Genomic DNA, 22097 nt, shown 5'->3' with positions numbered 1-22097 from the left:
TTTAAATATGGTGACAAGCGCAGGTCCACGTGTGACTGCATGGGTCAGGTACCCATGAGGCCTGCCTTGGTGCAGCCCAGAAAGAGTGACCATCCCAAGAGAATCGGCCTTGGTTGGGCCTGTTTTCGTAAGAGATTGGGTTAAGGATATTCAGGGATGGTGGGGGAAGCTGTGGTTGGTATTGTTATAATTCACATATATCCAGGCTGTTGTACAAACTATTAGTTAAAGAGCAAAGAAAGAGGTGATCACGCCTCTTCTGCACGTGTAATAATCACAGGCAGTGGCAGAATTCAGAGAATACAGAGTTCTGAGTGGGCTTCTAATCTATTCCAACTGTGGCTGGGCAAGGGGGGGGTGGCACTTTGGCTTTATTTCTTGTGCCCATGCAGACTTGACCATGCTAGTTTATTATTTGATCGTCTCAGTGGCCCTGTGCGGTGCAATGTATTATCTCCATGAGGTTACCGGGGCTACACGGTCAAGCTGGGATTGGAAGCTAGGCAGTGTAAATCCAGAATTCATGCGTGTCAGCTCTCTGAAGTGTCAGCATTAGAACACATCTAATGAGGCTGGGGAAATTGTAAGGAGTGGGCTGTGTAAGACTGGATATAAAAGGGCTGTTTTTGAGGGACTCTAACTCCTGGGGCGGTTTCATAAGGGATATCAGTGCAGCAACAGAAATACAGGACGGATTATAGCCCCAAGGATGGCCACAGGAGATCAACTAGGGAGACTGAGCTGGAAAATAAACTTCATTTTTCTCATAAAAGTGTCTGTCATACTTGGTCAGTTTCTGAAATGAATCCACAAGCCAGGAACATTTGTCTAAATACTTTTAATTAAAATGCATTATAATAGGATAAAAGCCAGAGTGCAAACACAGTATTCATGTTTACTAAGAAAATGAATGAAAATATTCCAGGGAGCCGAATACATTTGGATAATGAAACTGCAAACAGCTTCTCGGTTTTCATTTTATTTAAAATGTTTACGTGGTTAAAAAAAATAACTTGATGTTCATTTTCTACCAAAATGCAGGAAATGTTGAAACATTTTAAATTAGTAGAGACAACACATATAAGTAAAAGTCCTGTTTCAGCTGCAGAATAATAGTATTCCTGATCTGTATCATCTATATCTTGGCAATCAGCCCATCTCATTCTATTTGGAGAATAAGGTCAGCCTCAAACTCAATTTATCTAATATCCAAAGTTTGTGAAAGTATCAAGTTTTATGAGATTTCTCAGTGAAATTAAGACACTGCTGATCTCATTTCAAAATCAATTTTCTTTCCAGGACAATTCTTGGAAACCTCAAAAATCTCTCGCTTTATATAATAAGCAGTATACACTCAAGGGATGATATCTAAAAGAATAAGTACATTTATATAACAAAGATTCCTTAGTAAGTAGAAGATCACAGTGAAGGCGTCTTTGAAACTTTTTGCCATCTACTGAAAGGCAATAAGCTGATTGATATATCTGAAATACGTGCTAAGATGGATGCATTCTCTATGCTTTGGTCATAGAATATATAGTCCAAATATGATAAAGAGGAATGGGGATGGTAAAGAAAAATTTAGCCCAAGCCTCCAGAATTCTCCAATTTAAAAAGTATTTGCCAGTGAAATGATATCTGTACAGTATTGTTAACTGCAGCATTATTTTTAATAGCATATGACTGGAAACAATGCAAACGGCCATTAATGGGAGAGAGGTTAAGTGTTACAGTGAGTGTACCTCTTCAGTCATGTCCAACTCTTTGCACGCCAGGCTCTTCAGTCCATGGAATTCTCCAGGCAAGAATACTGGAGTGGGTTGCCATGCCCTCCTCCAGGGGCATTTCCCAATGCAGGGATCAAACCTGTGTCTCCTTCTCACCTGCATTTCAGGCGGATTCTTGACTGCTGAGTCACAGAGGAAGCCCCTAAGTGTTACGGTACATCCATACAATGAGCTAGATTGCAGTCCAGAAAAAATAAGCAAGCCCTTTATGTTCTGATAGGAAACAATCTCCAAAATAAATCAAGTGAAAAATAACAGCAGATTAGTCTGTTACCCTTTGGAAGGGGGTAGGGTGGGAAGGAAGGAAATCAGAGTGAATTTACAAATTTCCTTGTGCAAGCTTAAAAATATCTCTGAAAGAATAAACAAGAAACTGATAATCATGGTTGCTTCCAGGAAGGGGACCAAGGCCGTTGGGAATCTAGGGTAGGAGGGAGAATTTTTAATAACTGTCCTTGGTACACATGTAAATATGTTATTGGCTTCCCAGGTAGCTCTAGTGGTAAAGAACCTGCCTGCCAATGCAGGAGACATAATGAGACATGGGTTCGATCCCTGGGTTGGGAAAATTCCCTGGGGGAAGGCATGGCAATCTACTCCAGTATTCTTGCCTGGGAAATCCCATGGACAGAGGAGCCTGGTGGGCTACAGTCCATGGGGTCACAGGGAGCTGGACACGACTGAAGTGACTTAGCAAATAGGTTATTACCTTTAAAAATAAAAGCTTTTTGAAAGGTCAGTTAATAACACTGCTCATCACTATATTCAACAGAATGATTACTAAGATCACATGATACAACAGGGACTAGGTGAATCTGTTTGTTACCCTGGGATTTAGCAATACTTAGGCCAGTCTGGGAATTCCCATATTGTTTACTCTTCACAGGGGAAATGAATGCTCTGCTTTCATTTGAATAGATTAAGAACACAACTTTGCCAGCCTTCAAAGGCCCCTTCTGTAGTTCACCAGGTTTCTGTAATTTTATATGAAATGGGCAGGACCTATTGGAATGCCAGGTCTTCCGTATTCATTGTTGCTGATGGGAACAAATGGCCCGATACTAGTTTTGTTTTTAATCACCCACACCCCCCAAAGAGCCATGTGGTATGCAAATATAATCCTCTCAATAAATATTCATTTGACTGAATGACTCTTTTTCTTTTTTTAATTATAAAAGCAACATGACTTGTTCTGGAGAAAGCTCAGAAATTTCAGTGGTGTTAGTCACAAGACCCTACCTTCTAGGCTTAGTGGAAATTGCTACCATTATCTCCGAGGGGTTCCCAGGTGGCGCTAGTGGTAAAGAACCTATGTGCCAATGCAGGAGACATAAGCGACTTGGGTTTGATCCCTGGGTCGGAAAGATGATCCCTGGGAGGATGGTATGATAACCCACTCCAGTATTCTTGCCTGGAGAATCCCACAGACAGAGAAACCTGGCAGGCTGTGGTCCACGGGGTCGCAAAGAGTCAGACACAACTGAAGTGACTTAGCACACATCATCATCTCTACAGCAAGGGTGTCAAAAACAAGTAACGGATTAATCCCTGATGAAGAGGATTAGCTAACTGGCCGAGTGGATGCTCAGAAACACTCAGAGCTTCTTGCCAGTAAACCATTTCCACTATATCCATTCTAAGAAAACAGCATCACTGGGCACAGTGGGATATAGTCTGAGGAAGATAAGTACTAAGTGTCCTAAGGAGCACGGTGTTCCTAATGTGACTGCCCAGCGGAGAGACAGCACCAGACCACGGTCAGATGTGCATGCAATCTCCATTCATCAAAGGAACAGCATAGCTGTCTCCCAGTTCTGCCAGAAATGTTTTCTGTTCTTGAAATGAGGGGGAAGACAAATTCCTAAGAGGAAAATCCAAACATTCAACAACACTTTTTTCTCCAACAAGGCTTCCCATGTACTGAAGCCCTACAGAAAAGTGTTTTGTTCTTAAATATAATTACAGGTGCAGAGGAGGCAGGGTTCCCTAGTGACGGTGGGAACTCACCGGGCACAGACACTATGAAGTTTGTTAATTTCAAGACCAGCGGTAGGTGCAGAAACTGATGTCAGATCAGGACCACCGGCCGAGCACTTGAGGCCACTACCGCGGACCAGCGTCTTGGCCTTTGGGAGCGGAGGGTGCGGGGTGCAGGGGGGACGAGGGGGGCGGGGCCGCGAGGTGGGGTGCCGGGTGGTGGGGAGCGCGCACCTGCGGGGGCTGGGGGCGTGGGTAGCGCACTAACTGCCGCTCACTCCTCCTTCTTCTCCTTCCTCGCCTCCTCCCCGTCTTCCTTTTCTTCTGTCTCCTCCTCCTTTTGCTCCTTCTCCTCCTGCTCCTCAGGGATCTCCACCGACGGGATCTGTTCGCTGGGATCCGGGCCCGGGCTCACCTGGATCCGCACGGAGTGCTCCTCTGGTCGCGCCGCGGCCTCCTCGTGTCCACCTGGCCTCTCCTGGGAGGCAGGTGGTGGAGAGCGCGGGGCCAGGGCCTCTGGGGCCAGGGGCTCTGGGGCCGGCGGCTCTGGAGCCGGGGGCTGTTCGGGGGCAGCTGATCCCGCCTGTCCCAGGGTGGCATCTTCCGAGCTCTTGGCCTGGAATCCAGAAAGAATGACTAGTAAGGCAGAGGGGTCTTGGAGGGGTCTCGGACACTTTCCTCATCCTCGGACCCCTGAGAGGATGATGGCACTATGCAGGTGAAATCTAACAGTTGTAACATTGGACGGCGCTGTCAGGGTTATTTGGTAGAAACATATATTGTGGGGAAGTTTAAGGATTCAGTCTGGGTAGGGTTTGGTGAAGGTCTTTGGGATATTTTAGGTGTCTGTGGAGCTGTAGGGCTGGAAGCTGGAGACAGAATGAGGGTTCAGTGGCAGGGCCCCGCACTGAACCGAGGGAGGAGAGAGAGGCTGTGACCAGGAGGGACCGCCGCCAAGGCCTCTGCAGAGCTGAGCCGGCCTGCCCTGCCCGGCTAGCCTGGATGTGTGTTTGCTGGAGTATGAGAAAAACTCTAAGCAAATAAGGTAAAGGCTGAGAAATCCCCGGTGGTCCAATGGTCAGGACTCTGCACTTCCCTTGCCAGGGCTGAGTTCAATTCCTGGTCGGGGAACTAAGATCCCACACACCAGAGGGTGCAGTCAAAAAAAAAAAAAAAAAGAGAGAGAGAGAGCCAGAGATAAATAAATATAAGGTAAAGGCTGCTGAGAGCAGGAGCAGTTGTGGCCTGCCCATTTCTCGGAGGGTCTCTCAGGTTGAGACCCCCAGGGAAGAATGGGCTGGGCGCCACTGGCATTGAGCTGAACTGAGCCCCTGCGTTTGTGGACTTGGTGGGTACGTCCAGTCTCCAGCCTGCGGGGTTCTAGGGACCCAGGTTCCTATGGGTATAATTAGGGAAGTGGGTGAAAATCCAAGCCTTTGTGGATACCCACGGCCCCTCCTGCTGTCTGACGCCATCTGGGAGTGGGATGAAGCTGGGGGGGGGGAACAGCCCTCAGAGGAGAAGGCCCGGTGGTTCTTAGGGAGTTTCACATGAGAGCAGTCAGTGTGCTTATTATGGAGACTAGTGAGCCCCTGAAGTGTATTCAAGTCAGAGGGTGCTGAAGGAAGGGAACTGGGTAAAGGTGGGTTACCCAAGAAGTTCCTGGATAGCAAAGCAGTTCTGGGACCTGCAGCTCCCCGTCTTGCTGCTTCTGCATGTTTTGGAATGTCTGTTTCACCTCACCACCCCCAAACTCTGACAACACACTTCCAGGGCAGGATGCCTCGTGGGGCCCCTCGTGGGATCTTCTTGAAGCATCCTGCTGTGAACGGAGCCAGAAGGATCATGGGAAGGTTGATCAAATGTTTCACCTTGTTGAACATGCTTTTATACAAGTATCCAAGATATCCTGCTTCATCTCTGCCACCCCGTGGGACAGCCAGGAGTAATCTGGGTCCCAGGATGTCCTGGAAGAGCTTCCTCAGGACAGAGGGTGACAGAGCCAGGGTTTGGACCTGTGTCTTTAGGCTGCTGTTTAAGAGTTCCTTGCACTCCGCCCTTCTGCCCGGGTTGTTCTAAAACTGCCTTTTATGAGCACCTGCATGCAAATTTAATGCACATCTTCAAGCTGCCTGGGTGAAGAGCTAACACTTAGAAGCAACAAATTGCTAATCCATTTCAGATAAAACCTTTCACTGTGCTGAGAACACCGTCAGAGCTCCCGCTTACTCAGCTCCACACACCAGCCAGCACCTAAGAGCCCAAGTTTTAAAACCAGCTCGACCTTGCCCTTAACAGTTAGTCACATCTCTCCTCAGTCTGAGAATTTGTCTATTTCTTCCAAGTTGTCCATTTTATTGGCATAGAGCTGCTGGTAGTAGTCTCTTACGATCCTTTGTATTTCAGAGTTGTCTGTTGTGATCTCTCCATTTTCATTTCTAATTTTGTTGATTTGGTTCTTTTCCCTTTGTTTCTTGATGAGTCTGGCTAACGGTTTGTCAATTTTATTTACCTTTTCAAAAAACCAACTTTTAGCTTTGTTGATTTTTGCTATGGTCTCTTTTGTTTCTTTTGCATTTATTTCTGCCCTAATTTTTAAGATTTCTTTCCTTCTACTAACCCTGGGGTTCTTCATTTCTTCCTTCTCTAGTTGCTTTAGGTGTAGAGTTTGGTGGATGTATCTGGAGAATGTCTTGGAACCCTAGGTGACTTGGGTGTCATTCCCTGACTCCTGCTGTCAAATGACCTCTGAACAGGTCTCCTGGACTCTGACACCAGCCTGGATTTAGACGAGTTCACCAGGCTCCTTTGAATTCTGTCATGTAGACTGCCGTCCGCTCCCCATCCCCACCACTGAGCTTCTGCTTAACCTCATCCCCCTCCCCTTTCCCAGCAGCCTTCCTAAAGGACAGTTATGAACAACCATAATTAGTGCAATCATTCTAATTGGCATTCTTGGCATTAGTCACAGAAAAAAGTCCCAGAACTAATTTTAAAATTCCCTTTAGACTTAGGGGGTGGGGACCATTGGCACCAAGCCTATCGCCTTGGTTTTTCCTTTCAAACCTTTTAACTTGTCATAGACACAAAATTAGATATGAGACCATCACTGTTGTCTGGGGAGGGACATTCCCTGCCCACACCCACTGCTCCCACCTCTGCAGCAGCACCCAAACTTCCATCTGGGGGAACACTCCTCACCCCAGCCCCTCCCCACTCTGAGTCCATGGGTGGGCACATGAGCCAGTCCTCACCAGAGAGCACCACATTGTGCTCCATACCTCGGGAATTGACATGTGACTCAATTCTGTCCAATGACTATGAACCCTGGGACTTCTTGTTGGGACTACTGGGAAAGAGGTACTTTCTCTGGCAGTTGCTCAGCCAGGAGGATGTAACCTTAGGGGCTGTCACGTTAAACCCCTGGGGCCCTGCCTGGGAATGCAGCCACCGGCCAGGGAAGCAGAGGTGACAGAATGGCAGATCTCATCCTATTGGCATCATTTGAACTTGTAGATCCAGGCTTGCCTGAACCTTTCAATGACCTGCTCCAGTAAATTCCCTGTTTTCTCAAGCTAATTTGAGCTTGCACTGTCAGTTGCATTTCTGTCACTTGCAACCAAATGAATCCAGACTGATAGAAAGAAGGAAAAATAGTCCCTACAATGGAACGCCTGGGTCCTGAGGCCTTTTCCCTGGCACGTGGTTAAAATGGCCCAGGTGTCTGGGTCTCCAACTGCATTACCTGTTCCAGCAACTGCTGCTGTCTGGCGGCCGCCTCCAGCGCGGCCAGCTCCTTGAGTCGAGCCCTGAGGAGGGCAAGCTTGCCGCCTTTTCCTCCCTTGGCACCCAACTTTCCTGCTGCGGCCAGGGCGGCATTGAAGAGCTTGGGGGTGCCCGCCCGCGGAGGGAGAATAAGCACACTCTTCTCCTTGGGCTTGTTGTTATTTCTCAGCATTCGCCTGAAAGAAAGCAGCATCCGCTAACATCACCGGCAAGCTCTGGGAGAGAACGAAGCCTCACTCATTTGGGCAGAGCCCTTTAGCTGAGCTGTGTGATGCAGGCTGGTTTGGCTGACAGTTTGAGGTCCTTTTCTGAGCCCAGCGCAGTGCTGCTTGGGACATCACATCTCACTGAATGATCAGAACAGTCATAATGATTGGGGTCTTACTGAGGCTCAGAGGGGTTGAGTGACTTTTCTGCGGTTACACAGGAAATGATGCAGGATACTTTAATATATGGAATCGGAAATAGGATGCCCAGAGGAAAAAGAGCCTGAGCTTCTGGCTACTCCTTCTTTGGCTTTATTGTCATTTTACCATCATCACCACAACCATCATCCACACGGAGGGTCTGTATGTGTCAGGCTGTATGCTCAGACCTTTACAGGCAGGAATTCTTTGGTGATCCCCGTGATCCCCTTTCCTGGTGTTCACACCTCTGTGTGACCCCCTTCCTTTGAGTGTGGTGGGACATGTGACTTGCTTTCAACCAATGGAATACAACCAGGGAGCTCAAATGTCATTTTTGTGAATGTAGGCCGCATAGGATTGTGGCCTCTGTCCTGCAAGAAGACTCCTTCCCCTGCTGGCTTTGATGAAGTAAGCAGTCATGCTGGGGGAGACCGAAACCTGAGGGTGGCCACTGGCCAGTGACTGAAGCTGCCCCCAGCCCCACGGCCACGAGGAACTGAATTCAATCAACAACTGTGGGACCTTGGAAGAAGATCCTTCCCCAGTCGAGACTTGAGATAAGACCCAACTCGGGCCCACATCTTGATGACTGTCTTGTATTGGATGCACCTAAGCTGTCCCCAGACTTCTGACCCCTAGAAACTCTGAGATAATAAATATGCGTGATTTTAAGCCACTCCATCTGTGGTAACATTACTATGCCGCAATAGATAACTGATCTGCTCTCTGTTCTTTATCAGAGTAACCCTTGCACTAATCCTCGCAGGAAGGTCCTATTATTCTCCCTCATTTCAAATGAGAATATGGAAGCCCAGAAAGGGTGAGTAATTTTCCCAAGGCCACACAGCTGGGAAGTAACAGAGTTGGAATTCAAACTCATGCCTTTGACCCCAGGACCGCAATGTCTTAATGATTACAAAGGAATGTCACGTTTATTATTTTCTTGGATGCTTACAATACTCTGTGACAATACTCTGTGGGTTAGGTGTGGGTTTGGGGACCCCACAGAGGCCTTGCTCCTGGCTGTGCCTGCAGTGTGCTGGCCAGAAGGATTATTGTACCTAAAAGAGCTGGCAAAACTGAGGCTCAGTATGAAATGAGTGACATGCCCAAGGTTGCAAGAGGTGGCAGAGACAGAACTACAACCCAGATCTCAATGCAATATACCACTCTGCTTCTCTAAATAAGGAGAGAATGTTCCATCAAAGAGAGCCCTGGCCTTTTCTAAGGAATTGTTCACGCTACTGATATGTAGTGAGTGGTTTGGCTCAAGAACAAATGAGTTTTGCCTGCAATCTAGCCGGCCTCGGCAACTAATTGGCAAATTCTTTCATCAGGGTCCCAGCAAAACTTGTTTAAAAATGAGGCCATTACTAGCTGCTTATCTAATCAGACGCAATGGATTTAAATTGTGCATATTGATATTAATTGCCCAAGACTTGCATTGTCTAGCTGGGGCTCCCCCGGGGGGACCACAAACACAATAATCATGAGGGGCCTCTTCCAGGCCTGGCGCTGTCACCTGTGTTATCTGAGTCCATAACTCACAGCACGGCGGTCCGTGGGAAGGCTCAGCGTGGTACTCAAATGACATGGAGGCAGCAGCTATGGGACCTTTGCTGACTGATAATGGCTGTCTCTGTTTTGAAACACTGAGCTGACTTCTGGGACATTTCCAGATTAAGGAAATTTATCCTCATTTTCAGCTGACATGCGTTTCACTATAATTACTGTATAATTCACCCCTGGAGAGAGCGGCATGGATGAGACCTTTTTGCCTTGTTTCTTGGAGTGGCCGAGTCAGAGAATGGAGCATCTCACATCTTTGGGGCCTTGGGTCCCCCATCTGTAAAGTGGGCAACTTGGACAGAATCCCAGGTGGGGCTCTCACCAACTCAGACATCCCCAGGCCCTGTGGTTCTCAGCCCCATCTCTCCTTGGGTGGGCAGAGCTCATCTGTGACCCCCTGCCTCTCTCCTGAAGCTTGCCTGTCCAGAGAAGCAGCCTCTGAAGATCCGTGTCACTGCCCCCTCTGGAGGGCCCACCAGCCCCTCCTCCTTCCTCTGGTTGCCTCTGGCCAGCACACTGCAGGCCCAGCCAGGAGCGAGGCCTCTGTGGGAGCCCCAAACCCACACCTAAGCCAGGTGGAGGGATGGGGTAACAGCTCTAAGTATGGCTTTTCTGAGCCATGCTCCTCTTGCAAGGGGCAGGAAGGGAAGGGGAGGGGGACCTGGGGCCCATTCTTAGACTTAAAGTCAGTTCTCATTATCCACGGTGGTTAAGCTCTGTCAAGCGTCTGCAGACACGGAATTAGTGACTACTGAGCAATGGCTTTTTGCGAAAATACAGAATTTGGTTACTGTGAGCCTCTCAACACAACATTTTCATCAACTGACCATTCTCTAACCTTGTCTTGTATGTGTGTGTGGTGTCTGTTTTAAAGACGTCTTATTTAATATTGTTGATTCATTTACAATGAACATGTGGCTCTGTGACTCAGGCCTGTACGTGAAAACACAAGGCCTCACTTTAGCACTGCACCTGGGGGCATTTTAATAGTGAACCATGAACAAAATTCACAAAAATGTGAAAAACGTGGTACGAAGTGAACCACAGAGAGACACTTATTTCCAATCTGAGCTGAAATAAGAAAGCAGAGTGTCACCTTCTTCAATTTAGCTGGAAAGTGCACTTCTAGTGGACTCAAATTTTTGCCACTGGGCACGCATCTGCGAATGTCCCTATAAGCCTTTGAGTATTGATTTGGAGGTTATGAATAAATTTTAGTAAGTAGGTGAATTGAAAATACGGAATCCATGAATAATGAGGGTTGACTCTCCCTCAGGAGAGTAGGGTGAAGCAGGCAGACTTGGCAAAATTTGAATATGCTACTTATATGTTAATTGACTTTATTTTTATTTCCTGTTTCTTTGGCGGAAGCTCAGGTAACCAGTCATCGGAAGGGCCCAGTGGCTGCTCTGTGAGCAGCCAGGTAAGATGAGTTATGGGACAGCTTCCTTCCCCAGGAGACCCCAGCGCCTTGTCTGTATTATGCTCTAAGGTTGACACTGCTTCCACTCATCTGGGAGCTGCCAAAGGGATTTTATTAAAAACTTAAGTCACCGCAAGTTACTCTGCAGTGTAAAACCCTGCATAACTCTCGTCTCCCTCAGACTAAAAACTAAAGCTATATGTGAGACTTCCCTTATAAGGCCCTACCCAATCTCACCCCTCCCACTCCTCCCATCCCATAACAACCTATGCTCATTTTGTTGCTGGTCTCTGTGAAAAACCAAGTCTGTGCCTCCTCTGAACCTTCGCACACGCTGTTCCCTCTGCTTGGCATGCTTTTCCCTGCAGGCAGCTCACTCCTTCACTCTGGGCTGGTCTCCGCTGAGGTGCCATGTCCTTAGAATGACTCTTCCTGACCAACTTATCACACATAGCTCCCTCCATCACCTCTGTCTCCTCAGGAGGCTTTATATTTCCTTATGGCCTTTACCTCCAGCTAACATATCCCACAGCCACTCATTTCTCCACTGTTGGTCTCCCCGGCTAGAACGTAAGCTTTGTTTGGTCTCTGCTGTGTCCCCAGGGCCTCAACATATCAGCTCAATAAATTATTGTGCTGTATGAATGGATACTGGTGAGTTTTTTCCCTCGATCATGATCATTCTCGGTGTAGTTTATTCATGGTGACTGAAATGGAAAATATGAATATATGTTAAAAGGTATGGGAAGAAATGCCAGATAGGTGGATTAAAAAGATATTATCCCACGGAAAATTACAGAGAGAATTTAATGGATAAAGGGGAACCATCATTATTATTAACAGATATTGAGCTCCCTTGTGTGCTGGGCCCCCTGCTGGAGACATTCACACACACTGTTTTTATTTAATTGGCTCCACAACAAAGGGATCACCCTTGTTTTCCAGTGGAGAAACTGGAGATCAGAAAGAAAAGTAGCTTTTCCGAGGTCACGCACCCAGTACTGCAGACAGACAGCATCTGAATCCCATCACTCTCCCAAGTCTGTTTTCTACCACATCAAGCTGCATCTATTGCTCAATTTAAAACCTGATCTTATGGGTTTGAAAGCAAAACAACTGCTTTTCTTACCTATTCCAGGGGATTCCCTAGCAGTCCTGTGGTTAGGATTCCAGGCTTTCACTGCCGGGGGCAGGGTTCAGTCCCTGGCTGGGAAACTAAGATCCCACAAGCTGCACAGCACAGCCAAAAAAAAAAAAAAACCTACCAATCCCCCAACAATAAAAAGTACAGATGCATGAGCTTATTCATTGTAGTACTATCTATAATTGCAAAATACTGGAACTAGCCTACATGCCCATTCATAGGAATGTTTTGCAGTTGTCAAAAGGAACAAGGAAGCTGTCTGTAGACTCCCAGAGAATGTTTTCCGTGATTTATTGTCACATGAAAAAAGTCAAGTGCAAAAGAGAATCTACCGTATGCTACCCTTTGTGTAAGACAGAAAGGGAAGTAACAAAATGGTCATGATCTTCCTATTTTTGCAAAAGAAACACAGGAATTAAAAAGCAGAAACTAATGAGATTAGGCTCCTATAGAGGGTGGGTGGCAACAAGTGGGGGTATTTGGGACTCTGAGTGCACTGTTTTGTAGACTTCTGCCATGTTAATGTTCTACATGTTCCAAACACATAAAATCAACAAAAAGTGGGGAAACACTAAAATGGAATGAAAAATGAAACATGTGAACCTAGCTGTACTTCAAATGAACAGAACAACCACAGTAAAGGCAAGAAAACAGAGAACCAAACCAAACAACTGAATACAACATGTATATCACAGGTACTCAGGCTAAAGACAAAAAGAACTACTCTCTACTTAAGGCTTTCTTCTTTCCAATAGTGCGGGATAGGAATTCTGGTACTACATTATACTGTAGGACAGAACAAATGAATAAATGTAATGAGGATAAAAGGACTCAAATTTCTCAGTGTTGAAAAAGAAATTTACAAATCTGGAAAAGGAGATTAGAATGAATTCTGTGATACTGGATCCAAACTGTTAGATGGAAATAGAGATATAGATAGACAGACAAAAAAATAGATGTTGATGTTTATGTATATGATGCGCATATATGTATATATTTGCATTTATACACACAAATGTACATGTGGGTACCTTTTCCAGCTGTAAATGTGGGTATATTTCCCAGCTCTATCCACTGTGAAGGCCTAGTAGCAACCCAGTAGCAATGAGTAAGTGAGTGAGTGAAAGTCACTCAGTCATGTCTGACTCTTTGTGACCCCATGGACTATACAGTCCATGGAATTCTCCAGGCCAGAATACTGGAGTGGGTAGTTGTTCCCTTCTCCAGGGGATCTTCCCAACCCAGGGATCATACCCAGGTCTCCTGCATTGCAGGCAGATTCTATACCAGCTGGGCCACAAGGGAAGCCCAAGAATACTGGAGTGGGTAGCCTATCCCTTCTCCAGGGGATCTTCTCAACCCAGGAATTGAACTGGGGTCTCCTGCATTGCAGGCAGACTCTTTACCAGCTGAACTACCAGGGAGTATTCAGACCTTAGTTTCTGAAAACCATTCCCTTCTAAAAGGAATCAAGCCTCCTTGGAGAAGTGACCATTTCCAGGGATGCAGCAGGGAAAGTATAAGATGAATCTAAGGCAACTTATTATGCCTGTAAGCAAAAAAGTGCTAAAATATAACAGGGACATAACAGAAGTTCACTACACCCAGCCTGCAGAGGTGTCCAGTGGCCAGTCTGGAACTGGAGCATCAAAACCATGATTGCAACAGGGTATTCATGGAATAAAGCAAATCTGTATTTTTACAAACAGATAAATGAATAAACAAATGGGAAAGAAAAGAAAGTTATTCCATATAGTAGGACACTAGTTAATAAATGTAGCAGGCATGATGGAGAAAGAAAATCACCATTTGCAACCATCATGGCAATCATTGCAAGGAACCTTCATTGGAGGCTGAAAGTAGTGAGTGAAAGCAAGATGAGGAACAGGAAATCTAAATCATCTTGACTTCTTACTCATTACTTACTAATTATTTAACCAGTGATCAGAGTAAAAATCATCAGTATAGTGAGAAAGCAGCACCGTGTGCCTCTCGATATGCTGTACTGAGAAGGACACAACATCACTTCTCAGTAATTTCTGCCTCAAACGCAGAACCTGAAGATAATGATGAGAAAATATTAACATCACGTAAACTTAAATGGAGGGGACTTCCCTGGTGGCTCAGTGGTAAAGAGTCTGCCTGCCAATGCAGGGGATATGGGTTCAATCCCTGGTCCACATGCCATTGAGCAACTAAGCCTGTGTGCCACAACTACTGAGCCAGCACTCTAGCTCACGTTCTACAACAAGAGAAGCCACTGCAATGAGAAGCCTGAGCACTGCAACTAGGGAGAAGCCCCTGCTGGCCACAACTAGAGAAAGCATGTGTGCAGCAATGAAGACCCAGCACAGCCAGACATAAATAAATATATCTTTTCAAAAAAACTTAATGGAGGGGTATTCTGCAAAATAACTGGCCTGTCCTCTTCAGAGATGTTAAGATCAATAAAGATCTTGAAGATCAATAAAGATCTGGGACGAGAGTCAAAGGAGACTAACATGGCAATGTCATGCAAAGGGGATCCAGGAATAGAAAAGAAGAAAAGAAAAGCTATAAAAGACCCTCTTGGAACAATGAACAAAATTAGACTATGGATTAGAGGTGAGATAACAGTATTGTTTCAATCTCCAATTTCCTAGTTTTTAGAAAGGTACTATGGTTATGTAAAAGAAAGTCTGAGTCCTTAAGAAAAATGCACATTAAAGTCTATATGGATTTTTTTAATTAAAAAAAATGTACCTGGCCTTCTTGCGGAGCAACTTCTGAGACTCAGGATAATGCACAAGAATTTCATTCAGGTCCTTCTTATCCAGAATGAAGAGGTTGGTAAACCCATGGGCCACCACGTTAGCTGTGCGGCGGTTCCCGCCCCCAACAGCTAGCAAGCTGGGGCAGAGACGAAAGGGAGGTCAGGACCTTCAAGGCTGTGGTTTTGATCACATCAGCATCTTCATTTTCACCCCTGCCTGGAGCACCATGATGGCCTCAGGTGGGTGAGAGCTGGGCCTGAGACAGGCTGGGACCTGGGGCTGCAATGCTTGCACCTGGACAAACGTCTCCTCCTTGACACCCTAGCCACCCCTCTGGCCCAACCCCTGAACACACCCCTACCTTGAGCCCATATAAGAAACCAGCGCACCCCCCCACCCCACCTTAGGGAGCGAGTGAGCAAGGGAAACTTTTGCTTGTTCTTTCTCCCTCTTCTGTGACCAGGGCCCCAACAAAGCCTTGCCTGAATTTCTTCTCTCACCTCCCATCAATTTCCACACCCTGGTCGGTATCAGTCCCACCTCTCTCACATGTCAGCAAGTGCCAGTACAGCCCGCACCGTGGTTTCCTCAAACCCACCAGAGGGCCCTTGAGGATGTAGTCCCCGGCCACGGGTCACACCCCCTTCCCCAGCCTTTGCCCGGGTCCCCTCGTCTCACCCCGCTCTGACCTTATTTCTCCAAACACAGATCCAGCCTTCAGCGTCACCAGCACAGATTTCCCATCCGGGCCACCCAAGACCTGCACCTGTCCCGCCTGGATGATGTACATTTCCCGGCCTATCTCCCCCTGAAACAGAGAAGGGGCGGTCCCCCTGTCATCACCAAAGGCGACCACAGAAGCAGCGGGGCTGGGACCGGATGCTGGTGGCACAACATGGGGGACCAGCCCTTCCTCTGGCTTGGCATGTGGTTCCCCTCGGGGGCCTCAGTCTCTCCATCTATGGACTGGGGAGAGTGACCACCCCCACCCTGCCAGCCTGCCTAACTGGCAGGATTATGGTAGGGACTTCATGGTATGATGGAAAGTGCTAGATAAGGAGGCCCAGGCGTAGGAGTATTTGGCAGATCCCCAACTGTGCATACCATGAGGGCCCCGAGGCATGGAAAAGCCCACACTGTTCACACAATCGGCTGATACCTGTGACTCCCCCACATCGTTTCAGATGCTTGGGAGGCATTTGCTAACCGACATGGGAATGACAGCATGAATGAGAATGGCCAGCACTTATCTATCACTTTTCTGTGCCAGGTGCAGCTCTAAGTGTTTTATGTGGCTGGGACCACTGAGTCCTTAACAGCCCTCTGCGGTAGGAACTCTGCCCAAGGTCACAGAGTTCAGCAAGGCAGAGCCGGGATTTGAACCCAGGCCGTCTGGTTCCAGAGCTCATGGTTGTTATGAGTTGAACTAAGTGCCCCTGCAAATTCATATGTTGCAGTCCTAGCACCCAGCTCCTCAGAATGTGACCTTATCTGGAAAAAGGATCATCAGAGATGTAAAGAATTAAGTGAAGATGAGGTCATGCTGGAGTTGGGGGACCCCTAACCCAACAGGACGATGTCCTTATAAAGGGGCCTTTGGGTACAAAGTCAGGCAAACAGGGAAGGTGGTGTGAAGAGACAGAGGGAGGAGACAGTCAAGCACAGGCCAAGGAGAGAAGCCTGGAGCAGATCCCTCACTCACTGTTCTCAGAGGCACCTACCCCACTGACACTTGGACCTTGGACTTCTGGCCTCCAGAATTGTGAGTCAATGCGTTTCTGTCGTTTAAGCCATTGTGTTTGTGGTACTTTGTTATGGCAGCCCTAGCAGACTGATACAATTTGGTCTTACTCCCAAATTAAACCAAAAGAATGAATGAATGACTTGCTTCAGACTACAGTCAGAAATAGCCAGTCTGCCAAGCACCTTCTAATCCCCATGCCCTCACAGGCCGGCACCCTGGCCAGCTACCTGTTGGTCATACCTGGCATGTTTAAGGATAGGCAGAGACCAAGGACAGGTAAGTGCTTCTGTTTTTGATTCATTTGACAAATGTTTCTTAGGCATCTCACACATGCATGGCCTTCTTAACAAAAAAGAATAAAGTCTTCCCATTTCAGAGTCCAATTTGACAAGGGGCTGAAATGTGAGGTGTCTAAAGCACTCACCCTCATCTCACTAAGCAGCCCAGGGGTGGCCTAGGGGGTGTGTCTCAGCGAAATTGTCACAGAACAAAATCTGTCAGCAGAGGGCGCCATTCACACATGTTCACCAAATGTTCAGCTTCCGCAGCAAATTCCCCAACAATCTGATTCACTCTTTCTCATCCAAAGTCAAGTCTACATTACCCACGAGGATACTAACTACAGCAATGGCACCAGCTCTGCCGGCCATGGTGCCAGACTCCATATGCTCATATGTTTTAATTCTCACAACCACCCCATGAGGGAGATACTATTAATATCCCTACTTTACCTATGAAAAGAGTCAGATTCAGAGAGGGCAAGCCACTTCCCCAAGGCTGCACAGCGAGGAAGTGGCTCCAGTGTCAGACAAATCACTATGGCTCCCAACCTCTCCTGGCCTCGAAGGCTGCAGCTTTGAATTCTCAGCCATTTACAGCATCCTTGTCCCTCTTCCTTCAGCTCTTTGCTTCCAATTGTACGCTGTTGTGCAGCATACAACTTGGAGTCGGGGCCCTTCTGGGGCTGGGGGTTTCTGAGTCCTACAGGGGGTTCTTGAGCAGTATTTCCACCCCCATTCACACACTAAGCCTTATGAACAGCTCTGAAATCTGGTTCCTGCTCCCCCACCCTGACCATTCAGTCACCAAGTGACCTCAGTCTCACCTTAAATCCCAAAAAATGGGAGCAGAAGGGGCCTTAGAGACTGTCTAGCCCTGGGATGCAAATCCATATGCTCCCCAGGATCAGGTGGGTGATGGAAAGGAGAGAAGTGAGCCGGTAGGGCAGCCGGGAGTGGTGGGGCATGGGGCGTCTCTTCAGAGCCATTCCCTTCTCCACTGCAGAGGACTCTTGCTATTTGGGAAAGTGGGGCTCAGTGCTGGCCAATTTTCTGTTTTCAGCCAGAAATCTGGATTTTTATGTGAAACCTTCCTTTTTTTTTTTTTTTTTTTTTTGGCTGTACTGCATAGCTGACAGGATCCTAGTTCCCTAACCAAGGATTGAACCTGGGTCACGTCAGTGGAAATACCACATGCTAACCGCTGGACCACCAGGGAATTCCAGAAACCTTCCCATTTTTTACAGGTGGGAGACTAATTCAAACTTCATTTTTAGATTAAACTGGGTGTGTGGGGAGGAAACGATCCATGAAACACTGTGGGCTGGCTCCTTGGCAAGGACCATCAGTTTGCAGCCTCTGACCTCTCCCTCCCCTTGTCCAGCCCCATTTTCCTGACAGGAAGACCAAGACCCTGGAAGCAGTTCCATGTACACAGTCAAGACCTGACCCTCTTTTGGCACCTCACTTTCCTCTTCTGTAAAGTGGGTTCCTCATCCTGGTCCCATGGTCCCATGAGGAGGGAGCCAGGCTGAGACACATCTGAGCTTGTGCCCGGAGCTCCTCCTGCCAGGCAAGCCGGGAGCCCTGGGGTCAGCTTGCCACCTGCCTCGCCTCCCAGCAATTCCACTCTGCCTGTACCTGCAAACCTCACCACCTTCCCAGGGGGGCCCCTCCAGCCCAGCTCTGATGAGCAGGGGCTGTGAATCCCAGACTGCCTTGCGGCCGCCCCAGCCACTCACCTTCTTGCACACGTAGTCATTGGGCAGGTAGACGACAGAGCGCAGCCTCTTCAGCATGTCAAAGATCATCTGCCGGTCACAGCCCTGGCCCCGAGAGGAGGGGAAGGAGCCATTTAGAGGAAGGCGTGGGCTCGGGGCCTTCCAGAGTCCTGAGGGTGGGGCACGGGGCAGGCTGTACCTGGAAGAGTGCCACTTTGCTAACGATGTCATAGTTCACATCAATGGCGAGGTCCAATCGCATCTTGTCCGGAAGTTGCACCATCAGCTCTGACTCATCTGCAAATGAGACCCTGCAAGGGTCAGAGGCATGGCCAGGCCCCTCTTTCACACAAACAGTGCCGGGTCCACACTGCACTGGCTGGGCCCCCGGATGTGCCATTCCTCTAGCACTCGGAATCACTCCAGATTGGGAGGGTGTGCTCTCTGCCTCCAGGCCTTTGCCCATGATGTTCCCTCTCCTGGGAACAACCCCCTTCGCTTTCCTGGCTAATCCCTACTCATGCTTCAGAACCCAGCCCTCATGTCACCTCCTCCAGGAAGCCTTCCCTTGACATCCTCCCACCCAGCTATTATGTTATCAGTCCCTATCCCATAGCACGTATCACACCCTTTACTGCAGTTGTTCGCTGACGGTATGTCTTCTCCACTTACATTATAAGAATGGCATTTGCAAGAACTAAAGTATGTGGAGGATGTACTATGTGCCAAGCACTGTTTTACAGAGTGCTTTACCAGGATGATTTCATTAACTTCTCCCAGCAGCCCAAGAGGTGCCCACTACTAAAACCCACCTCACAGACAAAGGAAGGACAACTCAGGAGGGCAGTGACTTGCCCACAGCCACGCAGCCTGGGGGATGGAATCAGGGCCCCACCCAGGCCCGGTGACTTCAGAACCTATCCTGTGAGAGCAGTGTGTCTGTCCACCAAGGCGTCCATGGTGCACAGTGGAGAGCCTGGCACAGAGTGACGGTTGTAACTGGAGACAGAGATGCACCCAGGACCCCAGTCCCACGCTCTGCCCACTGTACATTGGCTTAGGGCTCAAGTGCTGGGTCTGTGCAACCCTGGGCAGGTCAGAGCCCTCTCTGGTCCTTAACATGTGCCCCTGTGAAAAGGGCCAATGATATTGAAGTCACAAGGCTGTTACTGGGATGGAATGAGGCAGTGGAAGTGAACATGCCTTGGAAACTGGTTAAGTGCATTGTCCACAGACTTGCCAACAACCCCAGCTCAGGAGACTGTGGGCCTGAAGTGTGGCTTCTTTGAGACCAGACTGAACCCCATGGAGGTGAAGGGGAGCCCTTTCATTTTGCTGAGGGCCTTGGGGGACTCTTAAGGCACTGTGCCAGTGGTCCATAAGCTTTTGAGAGCCTTCCAAAATGACGCCTAGGCTCTGAAAACAAAAATGTGTGTATGTGCGCTCAATTGTACCTGACTCTTTGTGACCCCATGGACTGTAGCCCACCAGGCTCCTCTGTCCATGGGATTTTACAGGCAAGAATACTGTAAATTTAAGTGGAAAGCATACAGACAGATGCTTTCATACTAAGGCCACCTGGGAAGCACAAAAACAAAATTACTAACTCAGGTGGTGTTAGTGGTAAAGAAATTCCCCTGCCAATGCAGAAGACACAAAAGATGCAGGTTCTATCCCTGGATCAAGATCTCCTGGAGAAGGGCATGGCAACCCACTCCAGTATTTTTGCCTGGAGAATCCCATTGACAGAGGAGCCTGGAGGGCTGTAGTCCATAGGTTCACAAAGAGTCCAACAAGACTGAAGCAACTTAGCATAAAGATAAGAAGGAAACAGGGTGGGGGGGTCAATTAACATATAATTAGCATGTCACATTTCCTTAAGGATTCCATTCAGAATCCATAAGAACTTCACTATATTTGGATACAATTTATGGGTAAGATTCTCCCACTTTGCAAGAATTACTGAGCATACCTCATCACTAACAAGAAAGCTGAACCATAATGAATGAACATGTGTTGTTTTAGCCAATTTCAGAAGCAAAGCATGATAAAAAATTATAAAATACATTGTAATAAGCTATAATGGAAAAGGATCTGAAAAGAAATTTTTAAAAATTTATAAAATATATATTATATGTATGGATGTATATGTATACAAGGCTTCTCTGATGGCTCAATGGTAAAGAATCTACCTGCAATGCAGGAGACCTGGGTTCAAACCCTGGGTCAGGAAGATGCCATGGAGAAGGAAATGGTAACACATTCCAGTATTCTTGCCTGAAAAATCCCACAGATGGAGGAACCTGGCAGGCTACCGTCCATAGGGTCACAAAAGAGTCAGACACGACTTAGCGACTTCTTGTATATGGAGAGCAAGAAAGGTGAGAGAGATAGAGACAGTGTTCTTCCCTTCTTGGTTCCAACTGCACTTCCATCTTTGAATGAAGATGCATTTCAAGGTGGAGGAGGGCACTCAGAAGACAAGCCCCTCAGGTCTTCAGGGGGTCTCTTCATGGCCTAGCTTGGGCACCTCCCAAGGCCTCCCCAGGCATCTCACTTACATGTTGGGGCTGCAGCCCAGAGAGGCCCCCACACTCGGGGCCTCGGGGACAGAGGACAGGGGCTGGGCCCAGGGGGGCGGGGCCCTGGGGGTGGGGCTGGGTGGGGAGGAGGGGCGTGGCCTTACCCAGCATGCCTTGGGAGTGCCAGGTGTACTCGTACCAGGTCTTGACCCGGTTCTGCACAGACTTGGGGATCTTGTAGAAGTTCATGTACTTCACGGTGCTGTCCATGCAGCTGCGGTAGTAGGTCTGTCCCGCGGTGGCGGCCCCCACTACGTCTCTCATCTGGGGGGGTCGGGGGGTGGTGGTCAGGGAAGCCACTGGGTCAGAGTGGGGCGGGGCTTGGGGGACCTGGGTTGTGGGCACATTAATGTAACACAGGCCCCCGGGTGCACGCTTGCCGGGCTGGTAGGAAATCAGGAGAGAGGGAAACCCATGTCCACACTTAGAGGTTTCGCTGACCCAGGGTAGATGTGGAGGAGCGAGGCTGCTGGCCCTTCAGGTGGGCTTAGGTCCCTGGGGCCACAGAAGGAGGGAAGGTCTCGCTGGGCTGGGCCGATCCTGGTACCAACGTGACTTCTTAGAGGCCACTTTGACCACCCGCGGGAGGAAATGGGAAGCAGGTGCGCTGCTCCTTGGGGCAGAGCCCTCAAAGGTAACACTGAGGACCCCTGGTGGTCGCCTTATGCACTACAACAAGGTGAGCAGCACGCCAGGTCCCCGCACGTTAGAATCCACCAAGGGCTTCTCTCCAGGCCAACAGCCCAAATCCTCAGCCTCTGCAGGAAGCCACTGGGCCCAGCTCTCCAGATACCCCCAGCGGCTGACATTTCAAACGAGAAGAACCTTCAGAGAGGAAGCGGGACCTACACCTCCATCACCACCCCTTCACCCTGCAGGTCCCAGAGCTCCAGGCTCCTGACTCTCCGCCCAGTGCTCTTTCCTGG

General features: G+C 48.2%; 1 protein-coding gene across 1 annotated transcript in view; it reads right to left on the bottom strand.

Annotated features, from left to right (window-relative positions):
* Window positions 1-819: 819 nt before the first annotated feature.
* The window catches only part of CNGB1 (cyclic nucleotide gated channel subunit beta 1), a 71972-nt gene continuing 50694 nt past the window's right edge, over window positions 820-22097 (bottom strand). Inside the window, exons 27-33 of the mRNA XM_070451240.1 lie at window positions 21276-21435; window positions 18789-18886; window positions 18611-18694; window positions 15536-15654; window positions 14836-14982; window positions 7510-7726; window positions 820-4380 (exon numbers count right to left, since the gene is read on the bottom strand). Of these exons, the coding sequence (XP_070307341.1) occupies window positions 4039-4380; window positions 7510-7726; window positions 14836-14982; window positions 15536-15654; window positions 18611-18694; window positions 18789-18886; window positions 21276-21435 (1167 nt within the window). The 3' untranslated portion in view covers window positions 820-4038. The remainder of the gene's footprint in view (window positions 4381-7509; window positions 7727-14835; window positions 14983-15535; window positions 15655-18610; window positions 18695-18788; window positions 18887-21275; window positions 21436-22097) is intronic.

Source organism: Odocoileus virginianus, chromosome 20 (assembly GCF_023699985.2).
Source record: "Odocoileus virginianus isolate 20LAN1187 ecotype Illinois chromosome 20, Ovbor_1.2, whole genome shotgun sequence".
NCBI lineage: Eukaryota > Metazoa > Chordata > Mammalia > Artiodactyla > Cervidae > Odocoileus > Odocoileus virginianus.
This window is presented reverse-complemented; position numbering and strand designations above follow the sequence as displayed.